The sequence below is a fragment of the Periplaneta americana genome, chromosome 3 (assembly GCF_040183065.1).
Source record: "Periplaneta americana isolate PAMFEO1 chromosome 3, P.americana_PAMFEO1_priV1, whole genome shotgun sequence".
Lineage (NCBI taxonomy): Eukaryota > Metazoa > Arthropoda > Insecta > Blattodea > Blattidae > Periplaneta > Periplaneta americana.
Genome location: NC_091119.1, coordinates 161,468,772 through 161,492,844, shown reverse-complemented (window position 1 = coordinate 161,492,844; position 24,073 = coordinate 161,468,772). Strand labels below are relative to the sequence as shown.

Sequence of the window (24,073 nt, the reverse complement as noted above, 5' to 3'; positions counted from 1 at the left end):
GGATATCTTTGTAGGGTTACCAAAGAGCGAGACAAGTATTGGCATTATTTTCAACCGATAAAGTATAGACCTAAGTTGTGACGCAATGGAACAGTACGGGATAACGGAAGCCTGCCTACTTGTAGCCGAAACAAAGTTAATTTTATGACAATGGATTTGTCACAGGAGTGTATTTCGGGCCCTGACGGCACCAAGGTACTATTTATCGAGGCTGGGCAGCACCAGGGCAGTTTTCTGATTTTCATATTATCGTCAAATTTACATTTATAAAAGGTAATATTTTTCATATTTAATAAACAGTTTCATTGTGGAGTCTACTCTGCAGCCTCTTTCTCTTTGCTATCAGGACATCACTCCAATTTTGTTTTCTTCATGTAACCAACTGGCTTTCTTCAAAGAGAGTTTTTTTTTTCGGGGATTTTCTGTCAACCCACTACGAGCAAATCTGGGTAACTTTCGGCACTGAACCCTGGACTCATTTCGCTGACATTTCACTCAGATGCTAGATAACTATAATAGTTTGTAAAGAGTCATAAAATAAACAAATTAAGAAATCGTCATCATTTCTGCATAAATACCTATAGAGTGTCAGATGAAATACATGGGCTACCACATCTTACCCAATACTCCTAATTGTTGTATAAACTTATGAACAGTTTTCGAACTCAAGCACGTGCATATTTCTGTCTACCAGTCCTGTACTATAATCATAGAAGACTTCTCCACCCCTTTGTCTACATCAGGAACAAGGTTGGCTGGGACACAGTAACAGACCATATCAAAATAATACACATGGAGAGTTCGCGCGCTGCAATGATAAATCAGGTTACCTATCACGGCGGAGTAACACCTTTCACATCAAGTGATTCTCCGCGAAATATGGCACAGTCTCGAGTTCGCAGTCTTTTTCTGCATCTTGTATAGTCCAAAGATAATGGAGAGAAATGCGTTTATCCTTTCAAAGTCATGGGGGAAAATACTGCGTCGGGACCGCGATTTCTCAAAGATCGATAAGATAAAACGACAATTCGGAAAAAATAGCGTTATTTACATGGGACTATTTCTGGGACCACAAAAGCAGACGAAAAATGCGGGAAATATGACGATAGCGGGAGCGATGCAACGAAATCCCAGTGTAACTTATTTCAGTTATATTACAAAAAGGGGAAGGTGTCCTTAAGAAGACGTCTATATACCCGATGTATTTTCTGAACTCTGAATGCTATATAGCCCAATACCGTTCACAAAAATATCTTAACAGTTCTCCCTCAGAATTAAGAATACCATACATCCGTATTTACTGGTCCAGGTTTGAAAATGGGATTAATTAGTTGCTATATCCTTTAAGATAAGGTGACCATATTCCTCAGTGTCGAAGCTGGGACGAAATGCGTACCTACAGCAGAAACTCCCTCTCGGTGATTTTGCCGATCAGGTACAAATACGTACAAATATTATTCCACACATGGCAGTAACTGCTTCTACATTTACAGGGCCATCAACTTATAAGCAATGACACCGCGAATAATCTTACGATTTTAAAAATGATTCAACAATATCATATATTACTAAGTGCAAGAGTGGAATATATCTAACATGCTACAAATTGTATTAGCGATTCATTTTTGTAATTGGGTTTACTTGATGAAATTCGAGAAATATTGGTAGGCCTGCGTAAGATTTTATTACGTCCATGTGCAGTTTGAACATTTCTTGTTAATTGTCAACAATAATTATAATTTATGCTCTACATAGCGCAATACAACAATGCTCAGCAGTAATTGTGCACTATTATTGAAGTTAAAGAGAGAATGAATTAAAGAAAGTGAATAATTAGAAGTCTCTATGTTGAAAAACAATGTATAACTGATATCATATCCAGGGCTTTAGTTGGGCCGGTACTTATATAATTGTCTGAAGAGAGTACCGGAAGTTCTAAAACACGCAAATCTATGACAGTACGCACTGGCTCTTACAAGACCAACGATGTTCCACTAGTTTGGATAAAATTCTATCAAATTACTGAATAGAAAATAATATCATATACCTTATGACGAGGGGACGATAATATTGGAGAAAGAAATTTGTTTTTGCCGCACGCTACATAATAAAAGAAAAATGTGTTTCAACAATCAGTTAGTTTGATCTGCCTGACATTAACGATTGTCGACCGCTTGCACCAAACGAAGTTAAATGTTATGTCGGTAATAGTCAGTACAATAATAATATCCTTATATCTAGAGTTAGGAAACTATAATTTACAAACAAAATTAAACTTCTGAACGTATTTATAACTTCATTACAAGTCACACGACGCAACAATGTTAAAATAAGTCTGTTCACACATGAAACAAAATTCCGATCGCAGTTGTTAGAAATTAGTTCATACGAATGTGGTAGTGAGATAACAAGTAAAATGAGTTTACTGAAGTGGCTAAAACAAAAGCAATGTGGTGAAGGTGACAGTAATAGCGCAAAAGTTTCATATGAAGATAGTGGTACAGCCAAAGGTGAAATGAAAAGACCTGAATTGAAGAAACAATTGCTGCAGTGGAAAGTGCAGTAGGTACCTTTGAAAACTTTGCAATAAATTGTGTAACGAGTCATCCAATGACACTCCTCTTTTGCCTCTTTGTTGGTCCTTAGATCAGTGGAATTATTTTAGTGCTGAGAATCCATGGATCATCATTGATGAAGGTATCTTAGGATGTAAGATATGTTCAGAAGCAAATTTTATTGCTATTTATTTATATAAATTAAATCCTGAGACATTTCGCAGAAATAAACTTGCTATGGAAATAAGAAAGCTCAAAAACAAAAGTCCGAGGAAAAAAATTCGTAAACATAAACTAAGTAAATCACACATAGCTGCATCAGAAATTCTAGTATGGAATATTACACTGAGTCTGAACCTAACAACACGAGTTTTACTCACAACTTAATCTAGTGCTAATGTCCTAACTCTGCCTATACTCATTAAAGCTGTGCGTTTTCCCTTTCAAGCCTGCCTGCCTCGTGTTGTTCAGAATACGTCTGATATTCCGCTCTTGACCATGTAAACAACAGGCCGAGCACAGTACCCACTCCTTCTCATACCAAGCATAGTAAGACCCAAGCGAGCCCAATGGGTCGTTACGAAGCCTGTGTGTAGTTTAACTGTACGCTATGGATTCTCAACAAGTGCAAGACAAGTTAAGATGCAGAGAGGAGACTGTTTTGGTTAATGGAAATAGGAATGGATCTGAAGCCTGGAAAAAATTCGCTTGTGTAAACGAAAAAGACACACTAAAACCAGAGGGTGCTGCGAAATGCAATATGTATGGAAAGATTTTAAAAGTGAAAACAGGTACCTCAGGCATGTTGCGTCATATATTATGTAAAGTGGAAAGAAATGTTCAAGATGGGTCCAATATTTTGAAAACTGATCAAGATTTTTTAGTGGAAAGGTGTGTGGAAATGTGCGCGAAAGACTTGAGACCATTTTCTACTGTGGAAGGGGAAGGATTCTTAAAGTTAGGACAGGCCCTATTGGATATATTTTTTCGCTTTAAAAACAGCATGTATTTAGACCTATTTCAAAAATTGAAGTTTTACGACAAATAAACTTGGAAATTAACAATAAAATAAAAAGTTAATAGTTATCTTAGACACAGCTTTTATATTTATTGAATCCAGTACTGACTGTGAAAGCTAACTACACGTAAAACAAAACAGAAGAGGCACGGTAAGAGCCTGCCATCCTAGGAGCAAGCTCATGTGGAACCCAACACACAACACAACAACTTGCTTCTACTGTTGGGTTAAATACGCTCTTGCCTGTTCACCAGTCCAAGCAGGTCAGGCAGGCTGAATGTTGCTATATTCACAGCTCTAATACTCATCAGTTCTTCACAACTACTTGTTAGTGTTAAAAGTTAAACAATCACATTTACAATCTCAAATCATTGATCATTTCACTTTACTTGGGGAAAACCGAAACATTCAAGCGTCCTGGTCAAACTTGGTGGGGACAGAGGGACATGATTCTGAAAACCGGAATTGTCCTGGCCAAATCAGGATGTCTGGTCACTTACTACATAGTAATCAATGGTAATAGACTGTTATGTACTGTACTTTGGTTTTAAAGATACATCAAAGACCAAAGTATTGCATTCACAGATTACAAAGCTCATTTTCAGGAGAAAATATAAATTAAATCCTGAGACATCTACATAGAAGACAACTTCGGAGAAAATATTCTGAACTTCTATGACCAGTGCATTTCATATCTCGAACTATGGGAGGAGAGTTTTGAGGGTGGTAAGCAGTTTTCTGATTTAGAATTACAGTGCAGTTGTATTGAGAAATCAACTAAGTTTATAAATTCACTCGTTTCTAATCCCAATGCTGCCATCAACATTGACAAGTTTATGCTTAAAAAATAAAAGAAAAGGTGGAAAAGGAGAAAGGAAAATGAAGAGACTTGAATATAGATGTCAAGCTCTTTGGTTTGAAGTTTTCAATGAATTGAAAGAACATGAAGCGAAATGTAACAATTTCGAGAAATATCTGAAATATGTCCAGGATACAATTACTTCTGCATGCTTGGAGAGAGCTTTTTCTTTGATGGAAATCATTTTGACACCTGAAAGGAATAGAATCCAAGTAAATAAGGTAAAAGAACTGGTTCAAATTGATGTCAATTCAGTGCTTTTATGTGTGGATTTCTATGTCTTCCTAAAAAAAATATTTTCTGAAAAAAGTACATTCTTGCCAGAAGTATGAGAAAGACTGATGAATGACATAATTGATAACATGCGCTTTTAAATCATTCAGACTACTGGGTGTTCATTTCAAAGTGTGTCATGACGTCACTGTTGTGAGTCAGCGATTTGAAGCGAGTTTCAGCTTTTATGTCAGAGAAGTTGCCTATTAATCAAGGCGTTCAATCTGAACTTGAGAATGTGTACGGTATAACTTGAATGTCGTAGCAACAGATGGCGGTCTGTAAAGTCTGTGTGCTACCATAACCTCTTTCGAACTGTGTTTTGCACGGGCAAGTCGTGCGCAGGGTATTTGTTATCATCGATTGCGTATGGCAACATTCCACAACACAAATCAAAATGCTCCGTGTCCATGTTGACCGTCCAAGTTAATGTCAACAAATACGTAAGTAATCGTTTTAACCCTCTCCCCATATCCCGACAGTAAGAAAAAAAACTCACTTCAGTACGTGTTTCCAAACAGTTCACATTCTTGCCACTACTGGCGTTACCGTACGTATTGGTAAGTAATCTTCAGAATGAACGCCGTACTTGCTAGGCAACTTCTCTTGCATTTAGGTAATACGCCTCTGCGGAAGTGTAGGAAGATTGAATTCTCTAGGCTCATCGGCTAGCCACATGACGACATACAGCGAGCCATGACACATTTTGAACTGAACACCCAGTAGTCTCTTTGTTTGTACAGTAACTGTCGGGTATTAATGTTATGAGAGAAGAATTATGAAATATTCAATTTTGCTGTTACTTTTTATGTAATGATTCAATGTAGTAAGTAATATTCTTTAATGCAAATCATATTCACATTTTTTGGGAAAACAGAAATGTATTTTTGTGTACAGAATTATGACAATCCTACTCAGAATGTCTATTGTTGTTGTTTAGTCAACTGTCCGAAGACAGGTCTGAACCTCACAAGTGATACCAAGAAGGTACTAATGAGGCAACTAGGCCAGGAGATAATGGGGTAGGGTGGCCAGTTCCTTTCTCCCTCCATTGCATACATCGATTAGCTACATATTATACTAGCCAGACTTGCCTGATAATAGATGTACATATCAATTAGAACGTCAATCAGAGGAAGAATGTCTATTGTTTGTAAAAAAAATCCTAGTTCGCTTCACAAACTTTCAGGGCAGGTAGTCGAAGTAGAATACCTCATTTGACTTCAAATAAACTCAAACAAATTTTTCAGTTTGAAATAGCTGAAGTGTTGTGTCACGTTCTGAAATGTTATAAACTTCTGCTTTGCGAAGCATTCTCTATACACTATCAGACAATACTGTATATACAAAATTACAAATTTTAAACTGCCTTGCAAAAGAAGAAAATGGATCTCTTCCAGCAAGAATACAGAGAGTAGTAAAATCAACTATCTCTCATATCAAACAAAATCGAGAAAAGTTTTACAATTTACGTCCGAATGTGTCTCTGATAATGGTAAGGAGAACTGATATCAGGTTCATTGTTGTGTAAAAAGGCAACCTTTGAACTTTATACGCTCTGTAAAAATAGGTTTGGTTATCCAAACATTAGAATATCTGAACTGCAACAGGTCTCAATTGGTATGAATAATTGTAACATCAAACAGCCTGAAATGAAGCATACCAGGTGACCCTTCAAATTGATTATGATGATGATACACTGTCTGCGAGTTTGTGGACAGCAAATAAGTTGCACTTGGTAATGACACTGGTCGATTTGTTGCACATAAATCCGTGCACAATGAACAACAACGCCAACACTCCCATCACCACCACAGCAACTGCTGCCCTCGCCATTGCCCTTGCTGCCACCATCACTGCTGCTGCTACCACCACTGCCACTATTGCTGCCACTGCCACCACCACCAATGATGATAACCATAATAAATCATGCAAAGAAATCTGTTGTAGGTTGTTTTGAGAGGAATCTCTTGCAAAGTTCTCTATAATTCTACATTTTCCCATTTTCAATTACTTTTCAGTATGATGTCAGAGGGAATGACAATCACCACCACATTATTACACAGAGTTGAAACATATAATGTGCAGGAAACTTCACCTTAACTACCCTATTTACGCAATTATAATAGCCTACACACTTTTTTCTTGACAAGATGTCATTTTGAAAGCTGGGATGCATGCAGACACTTAATACTACCAGTTTGCTGCGATTGCGGAACTGGAAGGTGGCAGCAAGGGATAGAGAAGAATGGCAAGGAAGAATTGGGGAGGCCATGGCCCGAAAACGGGCCAAAGAGCCATAGATAGACTAGAAAAAATTTAAATTAACTCTCAATTTATGTAAGGTGACCATATTCCTCAGAGTCAAAGATGGGATCAAATGAAGAGGTGGATTCTAAAGTGTTCTATGCCCATTTTTTAAGATTTTAACTTGCATTATTCACGTTTTAATTTATTCTTTTCAAGCCTATATATAACTGTGTAAGTTTATTTAACAGACTCTTCTAAGTCTTGACTTAGTGTCTGCATATGTTTTTTCAAACTGATTTAACCTCGTCAGACCTGAGACATTTGTTATTTTATTTTTAAAGCTCAATATAATTCCTACACTTCAAAAAAAAAAAGTCACTGAAATGAGGAAAAATGCTGAAAAAGTTCTGCAGGTTACAGTTAGGGCACACATTCAGGTATATTATACTAGACTTCGGGTCTCTGCACACACACACATATCACAATCATGTATGAAGAAGTATAGTATACTGTATTCTCAGGACTCAAGAGGTTATCAAGGGCGTCAAATTTATTTTATTGGTTTTGTTATTTTTCTCATAACTAGTCATTTGGACTTAGGCCAGTTTGGCTGGCTGAGAAGAAACTACCTACTAAAGGACGCACTGGAAGGAATGGTGAACAGGAGAAGAGTTTCGGCCAGAAGAAGATATCAGATGATAGAAGACATTAAGATATATGAATCATGAGGAAGGCAGAAAATAGTAAAGATTACAGAAAGCTGGGTTTGAAGTGACAGACTTGACATTTGGCAGAACACTATGTATATGCTTGAGTGAAGCATTACATCAATTTGGAACTGGAGTTATAACAGCAATGCTGAACATAGCCGAAGTTGATTTGTTTCTCCTCCACAGTCTTCTTCAAGAAGAACAATGTGTAACTCTTGTGGAAACCGCATGGCTTTAGCAAAGAGCTATGAACGACTCTCTAACAGGCTGTTTAACACCTCTGGCGTAATTTATCAGCAGTTGTCATTAGCTAGATACTAATCATTTTGCAATGGTACATTATTCAAGTGTGTATGCAAGGAGTTTTAGTTCTTCGGCCTTCATTATTATTTGAGTTGAATTGATCACATTGGTCTTTTGGTCTGGCAACTCACAGTGAAGCAATGACACTTCATCGATTAGTGCTGCAACAAATGTTTTCTGAACTGTTATCTATAAAGGAGTCAAATGCTTTGCTTTAGTCAAATCTAACTGCATTTCCCAGATTTGCAATCTCATGAGCTTGTAACAGTACTGTACTGTAGATATTCTTCTCTTGCTACAGTATTCATCTGTTGGCAAGTGTTACAAACTTCGGGTAAAAACCATGAATATCTTTGAAACGTAAATAAGACAGAAATTCCAGACTCTGCTTTCTTATTCTATGTATTTTGTATTATCCATGATTTCATTACTTGGTTTATTGGTCCTACTTAGATTAGTTCATGTGGAATAAGCAATTGTTCGAGTTTTCATCGAGAAGGAATTTTCTCATGAAATTTTGACCAGTGTATGGAACTGGTGCCCACCCCAGCATTGTGATGAATTTGGGGAGCTACAGTCAGTACTACAATTCAGTTTCAAAAACCAGTTATAACAGCTAGGAGGGATCATCATGCTATCCACATGTTTCACCTGTACTAGGTGGATGATTATGCAAATTTAGCTTTCAGGTAAAGCTCTCTGTGAAGCAGATTTGAATAATTTCAAGAGAAAAATTGTTCCGGGGCCAGGTATCAATTCCAAAACGTTTGGTGTCTTATCAGCCCACTCGAGTTATGTGGATATAAAAGGAAAAACTGAGACAGTGTTGGGTGAAGTTCCTGGGTAGCTGAGTCGGTAGAGCACTAATGCATTCAGCCAAAAATCCCGGGATCAATACCTAGCCCTGGAACAATTTTTCCCTTGAAATTATTTAGGTGGCTGATTCCTCTGACGAGGCATATGATGTGTGACCAGTAGTCAGCCTTGACCTTCTATGGGCTGACACATAACTGATTTGACTGTATCGCACCCTCAATGCATTAGTGCAGCAACTAAAAATTGTTAGTTTAGAGAAAATGAAATTTAAATACATTTCAGGTTATTCAGTACCTTTTATGCATCATACATGAGAGATAGCAGGTAACCTGAAAGTATCTAAATTTCGTCTTTTGAAATTTAGAAGTAATTTTCCCTAAACTACCAATTTTGAGTTGCTACACTAATGCACTGAGGGTGCGGTAGGGTGTCTACCAAAAATATGAAAAAAAAAAATAGTTGCTTTTTAATTACAACTTAATAATTACTTATAGGCCTAAGCACTATGAAAAACATTAATCACGTATCAGTAATCTTACCATCTGTCATCATCATCATCATCATCATCATCATCATCATCATCATCATCAGACTTGTTTCCTAAGTTCTTTGATTTTCAGTTCAACGGACACCTCTCCCAGCCTTCTGGATTGTATCAGACCTGCATATGTAATCACTGACTACCGATCACCGCAGCTCAGGCAGAGTCCCAAATTAAGTGAAGCACAATATCTGGAATTTCATTACACACCACCATTTGAGTCTTTTAAATTCGTTACTTTTTTTACCAAGTGCTTAAATAGGGATATCCTGAACTAGCACCAACAGATGGCGCACGTGTACTATGAGGGATGCACTTTGCGTGTGCATTTGTTTTTCGGTATATAAACATTGAGGATATACGTAGTGCATTAGTATATTAAATACTCTTAAAAACAACTAAAAATGGCAAATTTTTGTTGTGTTCCTATATGTAAAAACCAGGGAAAGCTTTTTGTCTTCAATCAGGTCCCGAAATATTCTGAATATATGCTTTAAATCTTAAAAAATATAAGTTAAGTAATTAAATTGCGCCTCGAAAGTGCTAGCTCTTAAATAAAAGTAACTACTTCAAGTAAGGAATTGTTGACTATAGTTTCATTTTGGAAGAGGAAAAAGAAAAATTAATAAAAATATATGCAACCTCGACAGCGAGCTATGATGCAGTAGTTGTAGGAGTCTCCGAATTTTACACCTGCAGTAAACTCTCGATAAACTGGAATGTTTATTATCCAGGACGATCCCTAGTGAAATCCATTTCGTGAATAATATTTTTAATGTACTGTACCCTAATTATTAAAGCCATGTTTTAAGTTCAAATTTTCAAAATCATCCCACACAGTATTCAAAACTGCATGTTCTTAACCTATAAAACACGCTACTAATCGTGATACTATTGCGATCATATTATATCATCCTATTAAAAATTGCATTTAATCTTTCTGCAACTACAGAAAAAATACATGGAATTCAATCTCGATAGTCTCTTCCCTATAAAAAACACATCGGTGGCTAAATATCCTGTTTTTTAGCGTACGGTTCTTAAATACTAATTACTAAAGAGGGCAATATTCACTTTCGATATATTTCCTACTTTTATATTCGTGCATATTGTTCGCAAAGTTCTGTTTAGGTTCATGCACATTCAATTTACTCGTATTTATATTCTGCATACTGCAGATTTCCCCGCCCATCTCAGGGAATCGCTCAATATTATACAGGTTTACGTTATTATTTATTGTAAATTAAATTAAATTATGAGGTAAGAAAATATTAAATTATATTAGGTTATACAAAATAACTGTAAATATAATTTTGACACGCACAGAAAACCAACAAGCGGGAAAATGTAATCAACTGTAGCATATTATGACAAAACATAGCCCTACAACATGTTGCACCGCATGGAACACTCCTGCCATCTGACGGTAAAACTTGGCATAAGATATCCCTATTAGTTACTGTTTAGTTACTAGTCTGTCAAGTTAGCTCTGTGGTAGCGCATCTGCCTCCAGACTAGCTGACCCAGATTCGATTCCTGGCAGGATCAGAATTTTTCGTGTAAAATTTATACCTCGGGACTAGAAGAAGTTGCAATGCATAACTTCTAATCACTAGATTGTGCACCAATATCCCTAGGTTAAATCCCAATCCTCTCCGCAGTGAATATGAAGAGAAGTTATATGCATATCTGCGAACCCTCCCAAATTAATCGGAAGATTCTCGATTTTTGACCCATATCCCGATTTTCCGAAATCGTATTCTCCTGAATTTTTCAGTGTTCGCTTTTTGTGTGGCGAAATCCATGCCATTGGCTGCTGGCCATGGTCTGACCTAGGTAGAATAGTTGCACACAGACCTAAAATGAGCATCCCAGTTGACAACATGGAACTTGGAAGCATAACTATGGTTACATTGCAGCAAGGGAATAAAGTTTGAAGTTTGTGTAATTGTGGTGTAGAAGACAAGATGGACACGATGTCATTGAAAAACCCAAAACAAGTAAAAAATATGAACAGTGTTATAAAGAAGCGTATGCCATGGAATTTCAATGTACAACCAAATCAAAGAAAGTTGCCACTTTTTGTACAATCTGCCGGTGTGACTTAACTGTCTCTCATGGTGGTAAAGGTGATGTTAATACGCACTTAAAAACTGTAAAACATAAAGACAATGTTTGCTGTGAAGAAAGGAATCATAAAATCGACAACAGTTTCTTCTCAAACGAAAATAATAGTGTCATACGTGCGGAGTGTTCATTCACTTAATTCATAATGGAACACAATCTGCCAATTATTGTCTGTGCAGATCATGCTGGCCCCCAATATAGCAAAACAATATGGGTGTGCCAGGACAAAGACAACTGTCATCATTGGTAATGCAGAAGGTGAAAGAATTTTCAGTCAGGTGAAGAAGACAGAACTCTATTTCGAGCATCAATGTCCAACAATAACCTGGAAAAAATTTTTAATTACAAAGTCTCGATAGCACGGTCAGTGCTTTGAACAAACTTTTGATGATCATTTTTTAAGAAAGGCAACATCTGCTATCACAGGATCTCTAAAGACAACAAGCTACGAGGCCCAGTAAGACAGGTATGTATTTTCGCATTTTTATTCTTGAAATCAAAATCTCCCGATTTTCCAATTCTATAGGTTGTCAGGTATGTGTATGTCACGTTGATAGTAATTCATCTGTTCGACAAGAATGTTAAGCCTGGCCACCTTGGTGTTATTCGCCAGGAGTAGGCTATTTGCCAGCATTGGGTTTCCCCTTCTCCCCTCCTCATCTTCATCATCCTCAGCCATTTCCTACACCAGTAGTTCCCAACCTTTTTTGACTGATAACACACTTTACTGAACGCCCACGATATCGCGACACACTTGTTTGATTTTATTATTATTGATAATAATAATGATGATAATAATAATAATAATAATAATAATAATAATAATAATAATAACCACTACTTTCCTTTGTGGAAAAAGGTGGTCGAACTCTGTTAGAATTTTATAGCGGATGGGGAGATGGGGGTCAAAATTTTCAAAATTAGTCCTGAACTGTGTGAAAAATATTAAACTTCTGCTCTAATTTTAGGATCAAAAGAGATTACTGCTCACTGGACCTCCTTTTCGTTCAACTAAGACTTCCAAGATCTAAACGGAATTCAAAGAAGAATTATATTAAAAACACAGTTATTCACACATATTTTGGTTCCATGATGAAAAATGCAACAAAAATGTGCCGTTCCGCCAGAAAAAAATCACTGTAATAACATCTATGTAGTTTCGGACATGCAGTGTTGTAGATCGAAAATTCTAAAAGAACAAGCAGAAACTTGAGTTGTATTAGAAAAAAAAATCCCAACCTATGCTGGATGCCCGATAAAAGATTATTTCGTTTTTGAAAACTCGCCTATTTAAATTAATGTGAAGTCTGCACTTGGTGGGTTGCACAGAGTTTCTCTATATCCTCATGGTTGAAAAACTGAACTGAGCATTGTTGCAGTGTTCACATTTCATTGGTAAAGTCTGTCTTAAAATAAAATGTACCATATCAAAGACTTCGTTGCAAATAAATAATGTGTTGTAAAGAGACTTTCTGGATGCAATAAAATTTATTTTTCAATTCCATAATTTCACGACACACTTCATGGAGCTGCACGACACACCCTGCCCTACACTACACTTACACGAACGCTTACGTTAGTATACGACATAACTCTCCAGATACACATCATGCATAGCATTTCCCACCGAAGTGGTGTGCAACTTGAAAATGGATCAGAGCTTTGCCATCTATCCGCAATATGTGGAACCCGAATCACGCAAGTGAAGTGGGTAGGCACTGGATACATACATACTTTTCAGTTACTTTCATTACCAGTAGACACCCTGAGTATAAGTCGCCAATTCATGATTAAATAAAAAGCTTTTAAACATGTACGTGGTCACTACCTATTCAAAAGAGATTTCCATGTTTTCTACGAGTAAAGTGTGTCAATAACAGCTCTATATTTGTTGTATTCAAAGTGATCTTGGACTTCATAAGGATATCGAAAGTGTTCAAAATGTATAAATTACTCAAGACAAAAAATAAGCATATATGTTCTTATGACTGTGTGCTGTACATGAAATATACATTTTAAACTTCAGTATTTTGACATGAAGTTGATATCAATCTTTAAACTGAACATGTACATATAACATGAGTTGTCCTTCACAGTAGTAATTCCCTTTAGGTAAAAGTTCCATTACTACCTCACCCGTTTCCTTAGCACATAGCTACGAAAAGGATATTGTTTATCACGGCCTTCTCGATCATGTGACCTCTCTCTCTCACGGGCATATGGAGATTTGTCCTGAAACGAGACACAAGATTCAAGGCATAATACTTTTTAAACAACACTGTGTTACAATCTGTAATTCAATCGCTTACTGCATCCCTAGATCATATATGTAACAGATATGTCGGGGTTATAGGCTTTGAGGTTAACAACTTTTGTCAGGTTTACTATGCTGCCATCTAGTTGTTACATAAGGAGTCACGTCATAATACCCATTTGAATTGCATTAGTGACTGTGCTGCCATCTCGTGTTCATTTACGGCGGACAGGTGGCGATCTTGGCGGTTGTTCTTTTCAAAGTGCTGCCGATTTTAACGTAGCGAGGAGTTATCTGTTACATATATGATCTAGGCTGCATCTCAGCTTGTGCTTACCTTTGGATAGTGATGCTTCTCACGACTGTGTGATTCACTGGGTTCCCCATTTTGGTGGCTTGCAAGCTTTGCGGCTGTGTAAAAGAGAAAATCAATTATAACTAGGCCAGCAGGGAAAGAAAGTGCATGAAAATGAACTAAAAGAGTGTTAAAAAATAGTATAAGGACAATTCTATGGTAAAGGATTAACAGAATGTAAGATATCCATTCAATATAACAAATGTAAACTCAATATTTACATGTTATATTTACACATGGAGGTCATGCTCTGAAAACACAAAATTTGAACGAAATCCGTACTAAGTTACAGAAGAGTGCATTGAAAAATATCTGAGGTATAGACGTATATGTTGTTGTCGTTTTCTAATGCCAGGGGTTTGTCAATAAAGTCATTTAACCTCTTGCACTCCAATATTTTTCAAAGATATTGCCACTGAAGCACAGATTTTGAGGTGTTCCGAATCCATTTCTTGATTTGAGTTACACAATGGGCAGTTAGGGGATTGATATATTCCAATTCTATGCAGGTGTTTGGCCAAACAATCATGGCCTGTTGCCAATCTAAATGCAGCTACAGACGATTTTCGTGGTAAATCGGGGATTAACTGTAGATTATGATGCAGAGAGTTGCATTTTTTCTCTTGAGATTGTGTTATCAAATTTTGTTTGTTGAAGTCTAAGTATGTAGATTTAATAAATCTTTTCACAGAGTAATACATAGATTTAGTAACAGGTCTGTAAGTAGCAGACGTACATGGTCAGCCATTTAATTAAAATAAGTAAATAAATAATAAAAACCAATTAATTGACATAAGTGCCACATGATCACACAAAGTTGAGTCACTGCCACCAGGAGTGGCAATTTTAGAACAAAGGTAAGCATACAGTAACAGTTTCAGTGGCATAATCAGATGATATTGTACAGTCTACAAGAAAAGATCTTCCTTGATGCTTTTGAGGCAAGGAAGAGGTGGTGGGATAACTTTATACACTCTCAAGGGGACAATTTTCAAGGAGATGGCAGCCAAATTTGAAAAAGGTAAGCCATAATTTTTCCCAGAAATTTCTGATACCACCTCGTGCATAACTTGTCACATACAGAATGTCTGGATGAAAGGTAGGTGTGTATATTCTATGTTAAAAGTTAAAGTCCATATTAGTGTCCTGCAATGTTTGAACATGAGAGGGGCAACCAAAACATTATAAACTTAGTCTTATTTCATATGAAAAACTGATAGCAAGATCTGTGCTAAAATTCTTAAGCAGGGTCGGGGGTTGGGGGGGGGGGCGATGGACAGCGAATATTTTTATAACAATGTGGAACAAATACGACAGGCCTTCTTCTGCAGAGCAAACATGGGCGAATATCAAACTTGCCATATTCGACAAACTTGAACCAAACATAGCACCTGTAATGCACAAAGCTAGTTCATTCTAAGATATTGTTGAACAGCTGTAACAGATTTTAACTCTGCTAGCTATAACATACATGCACTTTTTTGCTGTAGTTTGGTAGACATTATTAACAGAGCTTGAGTAAGGTGACCATTGGCGTAGAGTGGTCGATGTATAAAACTTCAGAGAGACCTCCTTTGTGATGTATGCATAACAAGTAATTTCAGAGATACATTTTTTATTTTGGATATCTTTCATTTGAACATACAGTATTGTATTAATTCGAATTGTGAGTTTATTATTAAGTGCCACATAAACATATTATCTTCTTTCTAAGTTTTTTTATATTTTATTGGGTTATTTTACGACGCTGTATCAACATCTCAGGTTATTTAGCGTCTGAATGAAATGAAGGTGATAATGCCGGTGAAATGAATCCGGGGTCCAGCACCGAAAGTTACTCAGCATTTGCTCGTCTTTCTAAGTTATAAAATGCAACTTCATTCCATGATATTAATTTTACAGGATAAAAATATAGTAACACGGTAATAGAATCGTAAAACTTAAAGAAACAGAGATTTAGGGTAATTTCCTTCTCATATTGTGTAGCTCACACTAATATAATAAGAATAATATTTACTGGTATTCTTTATTGGTAAATTCTAAAAAATTACCTTTTTCTTCTTCCTTTCGACGCTTTTGTTCTGCTATAAGCATTGCTTCTTCTGCACGGTCCTAAAAACGAATGAAATAAGTAAATATAAGTTTTTTGGCTTTCCCTGTGAATCTGTTCAGAAATAGACTTTTGGGTATTCCATTTATAATGGAACTTGACGTCTCCAACATTTACAGGTTTCATCATCAAAACAAGGTAAGTACGACTTCAAGTGTATATGACCCAAAAATCTACTTCTAAAATAAGTAAATATTTATTTACCAAAGAAAATATATACATATATAAGTTCCCATGGCAGGTAATTGATCTTGTGTCTTTACCCAAAGGTCCCCTCTGAGTGAAGCACTGAAGCCACAGTTCTTTTTGGTGCCGTAGATTTGCAAACAGTATATCACAGAAGGCGAACTACATAGCACTGCATGATGATGATGACGATTATGATTATTAATGTAGCAAGGGTGGATTGCCGGTAGGGAAAATGGAAGTACCCTGCGAAAACCTACCACCAAGCACAGTCTTTGTTGTGCTAGGATTCGAACCCAGATTACTAGCATAGAAAGTTGATGCTCTAGCCGCTCGGCTAACAGTGTGCCTTAGAAGAAAACATAAGTAAGCAAAAATACAACATTTGAGAGTGAAATTACTAAAGAGAATGATTACTTGCAATGTTATGACTCATGCAAAATATGAACACAGAACTGTTTAAAATAAATACAAAATGCAGTAAAGTAATAATAGTCAAAGATGAAGAAGAAAAAGAAGGAAATTAATCAGGAAGGTATATCTGTGTGGGTAAACAAAGCTTGTTTGCATAGGAGGGAGACAGCATTGCTAGTTATTCGCCATGGAATACAACTAAAATTCTGTTTTTTTCTTTTTTGCGAATTATTGAGTTTCCCACGTGAATGAAAACAGAATATCCATTGCCGGCTTCTAGCTTCACTTGGAATTTTTATACCATGCAATGCCCTATTCCACAAACAGAATCCGATATCTTGCCATGTCAGTAGTAGACGACCACGACAATGTCTTGTAATTGGCACTATGAAATTGGAAATAGTGATACACTTATGCAAAATTTCTCTTGCTTTTTGTGTAATATCACACTTCAGAATGTTTCGCTGTAATACATAGGTTGGATAAAAAGTAATGGCAACACTGTTGTCACGTGACGATGGTGTGTTCGAGAGTTGCCAGCTGTGTGGACATGAACAAGGACTGTTACATGAGTTAGTGCAGCCAGCGGCGACAGTACTCTGTCAATCTACTGCAGTGTGTAGAACGTTGACTTTCATAGGGATAGTGCGAGCGCTCTAAGACCACGTTTACAAAACTAAAGCAACGTTCCTGGATCAAAATTGAAGTGACACGAGGTCGTAGTACACAAGAATGTTTTCAGGGACTGCATGAAGCATATGCCGATGCGGCGTTGCCATATCACTCAGTGGCACGATGGGTTAAAGCGTTCCGGGAAGGCAGGGATGCCGTTCAGGACAACCTCCGTACAGGACGACCCCGCGTGGAGGACAACACAGTTCAACTCCTTGCTTCCCTGTTGGATCCACCGTACTCACCCGATATGATTCATGCGATTACGATCTTTTCACCAAAGTGAAAGAACCACTGCGAGGGAGCCGGTACAATACCAGAGATGAACTTATCCGTGCTTTAGGGCGGTCAATACGGAACATCAACAAAGATGGATGCGCTGATGGTGTACAACGCCTTCCAAACATTTGGCAAAAGGTAATAAATAAGGGGGCGACTATATAGAAGGTACGTAAATGTTGTACCCCTGTGAATAAAGCCATGTCAGAAATATCGAAATGTTGCCATTACTTTTTATCCAACCTTAGTATTTGCAATGGTCGACAAAGAAAGTGAATCACTTCGTACAAAAAGAAAAAAAAATCATACCCAATAAACCACTAATTTAGAAAGATAATTATTAAATTAAAGAGGTTTGATGACTATGGAAAGATGTATTCAACATTTTTGGAGATGAATATGATGTTAAGAAGTCATAAAATGCCACTCCATGAGCCAATTTCCACAGTGCCACAACGTGCTTTATGTTTTTACAACACTGACCCACAATAAAACTTTTTAAGCTTTACAAATGTACTTGGCCTCTATTGATGAATTATCAATGTGTGGGACATTTCCTGTCACAAGCCAACAACATTCTTCTTCAGTTTCTCTTTCTAATTTGGCAAGTTAAAATGCCTCTCGAGAAAAACATTGTGAGAACTGTTGTGTGGTTAAGGATGATTGAACACTTGTTTTGTGGCTAATTCCACTGATGTGTTGTTTGGAGGTTCCCAACGTGTCCTATGACGATTCTGTGAACTCGGTACCTACCAGAAGACCAGGATATGATCATGAAGGTGTACATCTGAGGGTTTCTGGTTCCCTGGGTCTTACAAGATTGTCACATGACTGTGATTCATGCTAGAAATAGTCTCGAAGCAAAGAGGAACATCACTGTGAGGGATAGGACTGTTAGACGACTCCACGAAGCCAATTTGACCTCAAGAAAACCTGCAATTGTCCCACAAATCATCCCCCAGCATTGGGCAGAGCAACTGAAGAGTTTGATCCCAAAACTTGCTCAGTCCATTTGGCATTTTTATGATTTATACAAACAAGGTCAGACAATAAAGTAATCAGACAGATTTTTTTTCCACCTGATAAGGCAATCCTGCAGCCTTCTACCTTGATCCTCCCTCCACCCAAATTCCAACTAGCACCGTAAGCCGTAAGTGTGAAGTAGCTGCTTGACTAGTGGAGTTGTGTGTTTGCTCTTCGTCAATACATTGGAATCGCATAACATCACGCAGTGATACGCCAGCTTGTTTTGTGTGAAACTCAATGAAAGCTTCACAAGGGTTTTGGAAATGAAGTGATGTCAAGAGCACAAAATTCCAAATGACAGAAACAATGTTGAAGATGAACACCGGAGAGGGTGACAACTGCACGGATAGATGACAACATTGCCAGGATACGTAAAGTTGTATTAACAGGCAAAATGATAGCACAAGAATTGGAAAACTGTTCATCTCATTCTAACTGAAGACCTGGGCATGAGAAAAATTGTTCCAAAAAAAAATCTCAACAGGCAACAGCAAGCTGAACGGAGAAATGTGGCTGCTGATCTCTTTCAACACTGTTGCAGCCTCCATATTCACCTGGCCTTGCTCCATGCGATTTCTCCTTATTCCCAAAAGTAAAATCAGTTGTGAAAGGACGCCATTTTCAAACAACAGAAGACGTCCAAAAGCCGTAACCCAGGCATTGAACAGTCTCACGGCTACAACCAGCAGTGGCAGTAACATTGGAGTAAGTTTGTGCAGTCTCAAGGGAACTACTTTGAATGTGATCGATCACATTATAGTTGATTAAAGTGTAAGTAAAAGTGTTTTTTAAACCAGTCTCACTACTGTTACTTCATTGTCCGACCTCGTATATATAATTATGTTTGAATTCTCTATAATTATATTTTAAGCTTGTTTTTTTTCGAAACAATGCTACTCCTTATCCAACAGTTTGTTTCGGAATATGTATTATATGTCTTTCTCATATTAAATTTTATCATACTTGGTTAACATGTTTTGGCCTGTTATGGGCCTTCTTCAGAACTGGTTGTTGCTGTCTTGGCGCCTTTTGTTTTGTTTCCTGTGGGGGTGTGTTTGTGTAGTGTAATGTGGAGTCAAAGAGTGTGTGTGTTTTGAAGTTGAGTTGTGTGTTGAGAATTTCATTTGGATGTGTTTTTTGTCTCTCTTCATTTCACTTGAAAACTCTCTCCATCCATAGACCGGTGGATTAAAAAAAAATAGCCCAGTCCTTTCATAAAAATGAACTTAATGCATTTTGGGATCACATCCTTCAATTACAGTTCACACATCAACACTGGAATTGGACTGTGGACAAGTGGTCAACAGTTCACAGATAAGTCGCGATTTTGCCTCCAGTCACCTGATGGTAGAGAGAGAGTATGGATAAGGCATAAGGAACCATATCTGCATTGCAACTTCTCTGAGAGTGTGCGTTTGGAGGTTGCTCTGTTATGGTATGGGATAGTATAAGCTTTGGAGCTTGTTTTTGTCAAATGCGCAGGTGTTAGAAGACCAAGTAAGCTCTTTTGTTCTCTTAGTTGGCGAAAATTTCATCCTTATGCATGACAATGCTTGTCTCTATGCTGCTTGCTGAGTAACAGACTACCTTTGTGGTGTCAGGATATCAACCCTGGACTGGCCAGCACACAGTCCAAATTAAATCCTATTGAAAACTTGTGGGATGTGCTTGGTCAAAGTGTCTGAAATTGCAACGAAATGCAGGCAGCATTGCAGTGGCATTACATCCCTCAGAAAATGTTACAGGACCTAGAGGTCAGCACGTGGTGACAAATGGAGGCTGTCACTGCCACCAGGAGTGGCAATTTTAGAACAAAGGTAAGCATACAGTAACGGTTTCAGTGGCATAATCATCTCTTAATGTAAGCCATTGTCTCAATAGCTCCATGAAATTAATTAATTGAAATTTCGCATAATTTACAAAATTTTAGAAGCTAAAAATGAACTGCAAACAAAAAGCATTTTGAAGATTGGAACGGAATGCACAGGATGCATATTAACTTCATTTTATAGCAAGTTCTTTTGAGAATGCAGACAAAATTAAGCATAAGCTATAATTATAATATATTTCTTAAAAAATTAAGTGATTCACTTTTTTGACGGCTAGTGTAATTTGCAGGTGAACATTACTTCAAAATGAAAACAGAAAACATTAAAACAAAATGCAAAATAGGCACTTACTATCACAGCAGAATGCTGTTCGCTAGCTAAGACAATAAATTTACGTCACTTCTTTGCTGCAGCACATCAGAATTAGAGTTACAACAACCCTCACATTTATACCTTCCAGATTCTAGAATTATCCCAGAATATATATACTTAAAAGCTAAACACACTGCAAATATTCACAATTAAGCACACGCACACAAAAGTTACAGCATAATTTAGTCAGAGTAATAATGCTTCATTGTTTCCAGCATATCGGAAGGAAGTTTTCGTTTCACATTTCAATTTCTTTATTTTTGTAATAATTTCTTACTCATCAGTTCTGATATTACGACTTTTCTGTACATTTAAAAAAACTGTATTTCTTTTTGTTATATTATACTTATCATAAAATATACCTCTCATAGATGGGACTCTATAAAAATTTGCATTCTGATTAGTAAAATCTGAAAGTTATCTACTGTAATGAGAATCTCAATGTGTTACTGAATAAATGATAAAAAGTTTACATATATACACACACACACGGAAGTTATGAGATGTAGAATACGAAAAGGACCCCATAGATAAAGTTTCTGTTCAGTTCACCTGAAGCCGGCTATGCCAGGCAGTGTTGACTCGTTTGCTTGTCGACATCAGGCAACTTGTGTCGTATTTGCTCCATGTCAGTTGCTTCACGTCAATGAAACAGAACCATTTCATTTAACAATTCGTTAATTTTCACGCATAATCAAAATAATTACATAAAATTTAGAATATTATGGAATATATAATTTTATAAGTTAATGTCCTATAGAATTTTAGTTAGTGGTTAAGGCCTTACAGTAACTTTGAGAAAAATTATATGAAACAATTAAACAAAACATTGCAATAAGTTCTTTAAACTTAGTTTGGACCTATACACTGTTAACAGAAGAGAGGATGAACTATGCCATGCATGTAGGGTTGCCAACTATCAATAAAATTTCACTTACAAGGGAAACTAATAATAATAACAACAAAAACATATTGTAAAACCAGCATTTGAATAGCCTTTTATGGCAGCTTTTGGAGCAATATGGCTTTCTGTAATCTTCCATTATCATCAGTTAGAACCATAGATAGTTCATGCCAGAGACTGATGATGTTAATTGTGGTTTATGAGCTACCAATCTGACTCTCCTGGAGAGTAAGATGTGATGTATCTGGCTTGTTTTTTTTATCAAGAGTAGAAAAATATTCGAGTACCTATTAGTAAATATGTATGTGTAGTTTCAATTATACTTTACAATACTTACAAGCTTTAAAGCAGTTCTTGCCTGCTCATAGGCAGATTTAGGGAGAGATCCACCCAAACTTACCCTAGGTTTTTTTTGTATATTACTGAATATATTCTTAATCTATTTATTATTATAAATAATATGGTAATGTTTGAATACATGGCACTTTATCCCCATTGCTCACTTCAATCCTTCTCTTTTCCACCACCAAAGGCACAAGAAGCAGTCACCAAAGTCAAGAGAGCAAACTTTTTAAATGTAATTTGTCTTAGTACAGTGTCGATTTGAAAGACAATGATATCTATGTACTATTTTACAATGTGAAAAAATGGGAGAAACTCACAAAAATATACCAGATGGCAGGACACAATAAAATAAGACAAAATACGAGAGATTTGGCAACCCTACTTGCTAGAGAGTTACGTGATGCTGTGATTTCAGTTCCATAGCAAAAGCACGTAATTAATTCTTGTCACTTTCTACATCATCTAACGCTTCAAATGTTGGGATTTTGATTAATTTTACATAAAAACGTGCAAGATGTTATTAATTCTAACAAAACGAAAACGAACTTCATACATAAATAAGAAAGGATATCAGTAAATAAGTAAAATAATTCCATTTTAATAACTTGTATTATTTACGTAAAGCAGCTGTTACTTTTATTATTAATGGTTTTATCTAAATTGTTGTTCTTAAAGTTGCTACAAATAAATCATATGGAAATTAAAAAAAAAAAAACTTTTATCAGTATCTAATAACAGAATTTTCAGGCTCCCACAAGAAAGTTCCATAAACTGCTACTGGTTTTAGTTTAGCCTTCCAGGACCATTTGATGTTTAAATATAAGAATCCACTTGCACAACCTCAAAATTATATATATATATATATATATAAAAAAAAAATGACGTCCGATAACAAGTATTCAAGAACTGACAAGTTTCAAAGTAACCTAAAGATGGAGCCACTAAATAGTTTCGAAACAATGCAACCTTTCTATGGACTTGTTAAGAAGTTATCACATGCTGTCTTTTTTAAAGAATTGATTATGTTTGGGAACATTTATGGTTTTTTTTTTGTGACTGTATACTTAGTTAAAGTTTGTGGTCTCCACATTCCTCTGAATGAACTCTATGTAATTTTTATCCAAAGACAAGATTTAAAGCTAATGTAAACAAACGTGACTAACAATTACTGCAACAATTTTGTTTGAGGTATAATCGATGAGAAAATCTAACATAACACGAAGTACTAAAAACCTCCACTAAATTTTGCATATGCCGGTGTACATGTGATACTGTCTGTCGAGTGTTACATAATCTACTATAAATAACATAATTAGAGCACAACACTTTTTTAATACATTAAAAAAATTAAACATTGTAATTACGTAACTTGGACTTTATATACCTGTATTCTGTGTATAATTCTTTGAATTCATTAAATATCTTAGCAAACTACCAATGGAACTGTTGCAATTTCATGATGAATTCACTACTTATAGCTTTGCTAATGGATGTTAAATGATTATTTTGTTTTGCACGCAAGAATTCAATGTGTCACTGCTTTCTCAGCAACAGTTGCAGCTTTTCTACTAAGAAATCCCTTGTGGCTAGGAAGATATCTTCCATAGTCTGAAAATTCTGTTTGTCAAGGAAATGCTTAAAATATACTAAAATAGGATAATCATAAAATATTTATAAAACATACAAAAAATAAAAAGCGATAAAGAATAATCTAAAAAAACTACAAAACTACCATGTCATAAGGTTGGAAGGAGGATTCGCTCCTATTTATGTTTATTTCATCTCAATGTTACCACTGTCTGACAATGATGTAGACCAGTTGTGCCGGTGCAATATCATCATCCATTTCATAACTATTTAGTCCTGTCCTATAAA

General features: G+C 36.4%; 1 protein-coding gene across 4 annotated transcripts in view; it reads right to left on the bottom strand.

Annotated features, from left to right (window-relative positions):
• The window catches only part of tho2 (THO complex subunit 2-like protein), a 135,189-nt gene that overhangs the window by 2,542 nt on the left and 108,574 nt on the right, over positions 1-24,073 (bottom strand). Inside the window, exons 28-31 of one of the 4 annotated variants that reach the window (XM_069822181.1) lie at positions 21,502-21,585; positions 16,113-16,173; positions 14,044-14,117; positions 13,623-13,684 (exon numbers count right to left, since the gene is read on the bottom strand). In XM_069822181.1, the coding sequence (XP_069678282.1) occupies positions 13,623-13,684; positions 14,044-14,117; positions 16,113-16,173; positions 21,502-21,585 (281 nt within the window). Of the gene's footprint in view, positions 1-13,456; positions 13,685-14,043; positions 14,118-16,112; positions 16,174-21,501; positions 21,586-24,073 lie in introns of those variants that run through there. The other 3 variants (XM_069822180.1, XM_069822179.1, XM_069822182.1) reach the window with 3 other exon arrangements.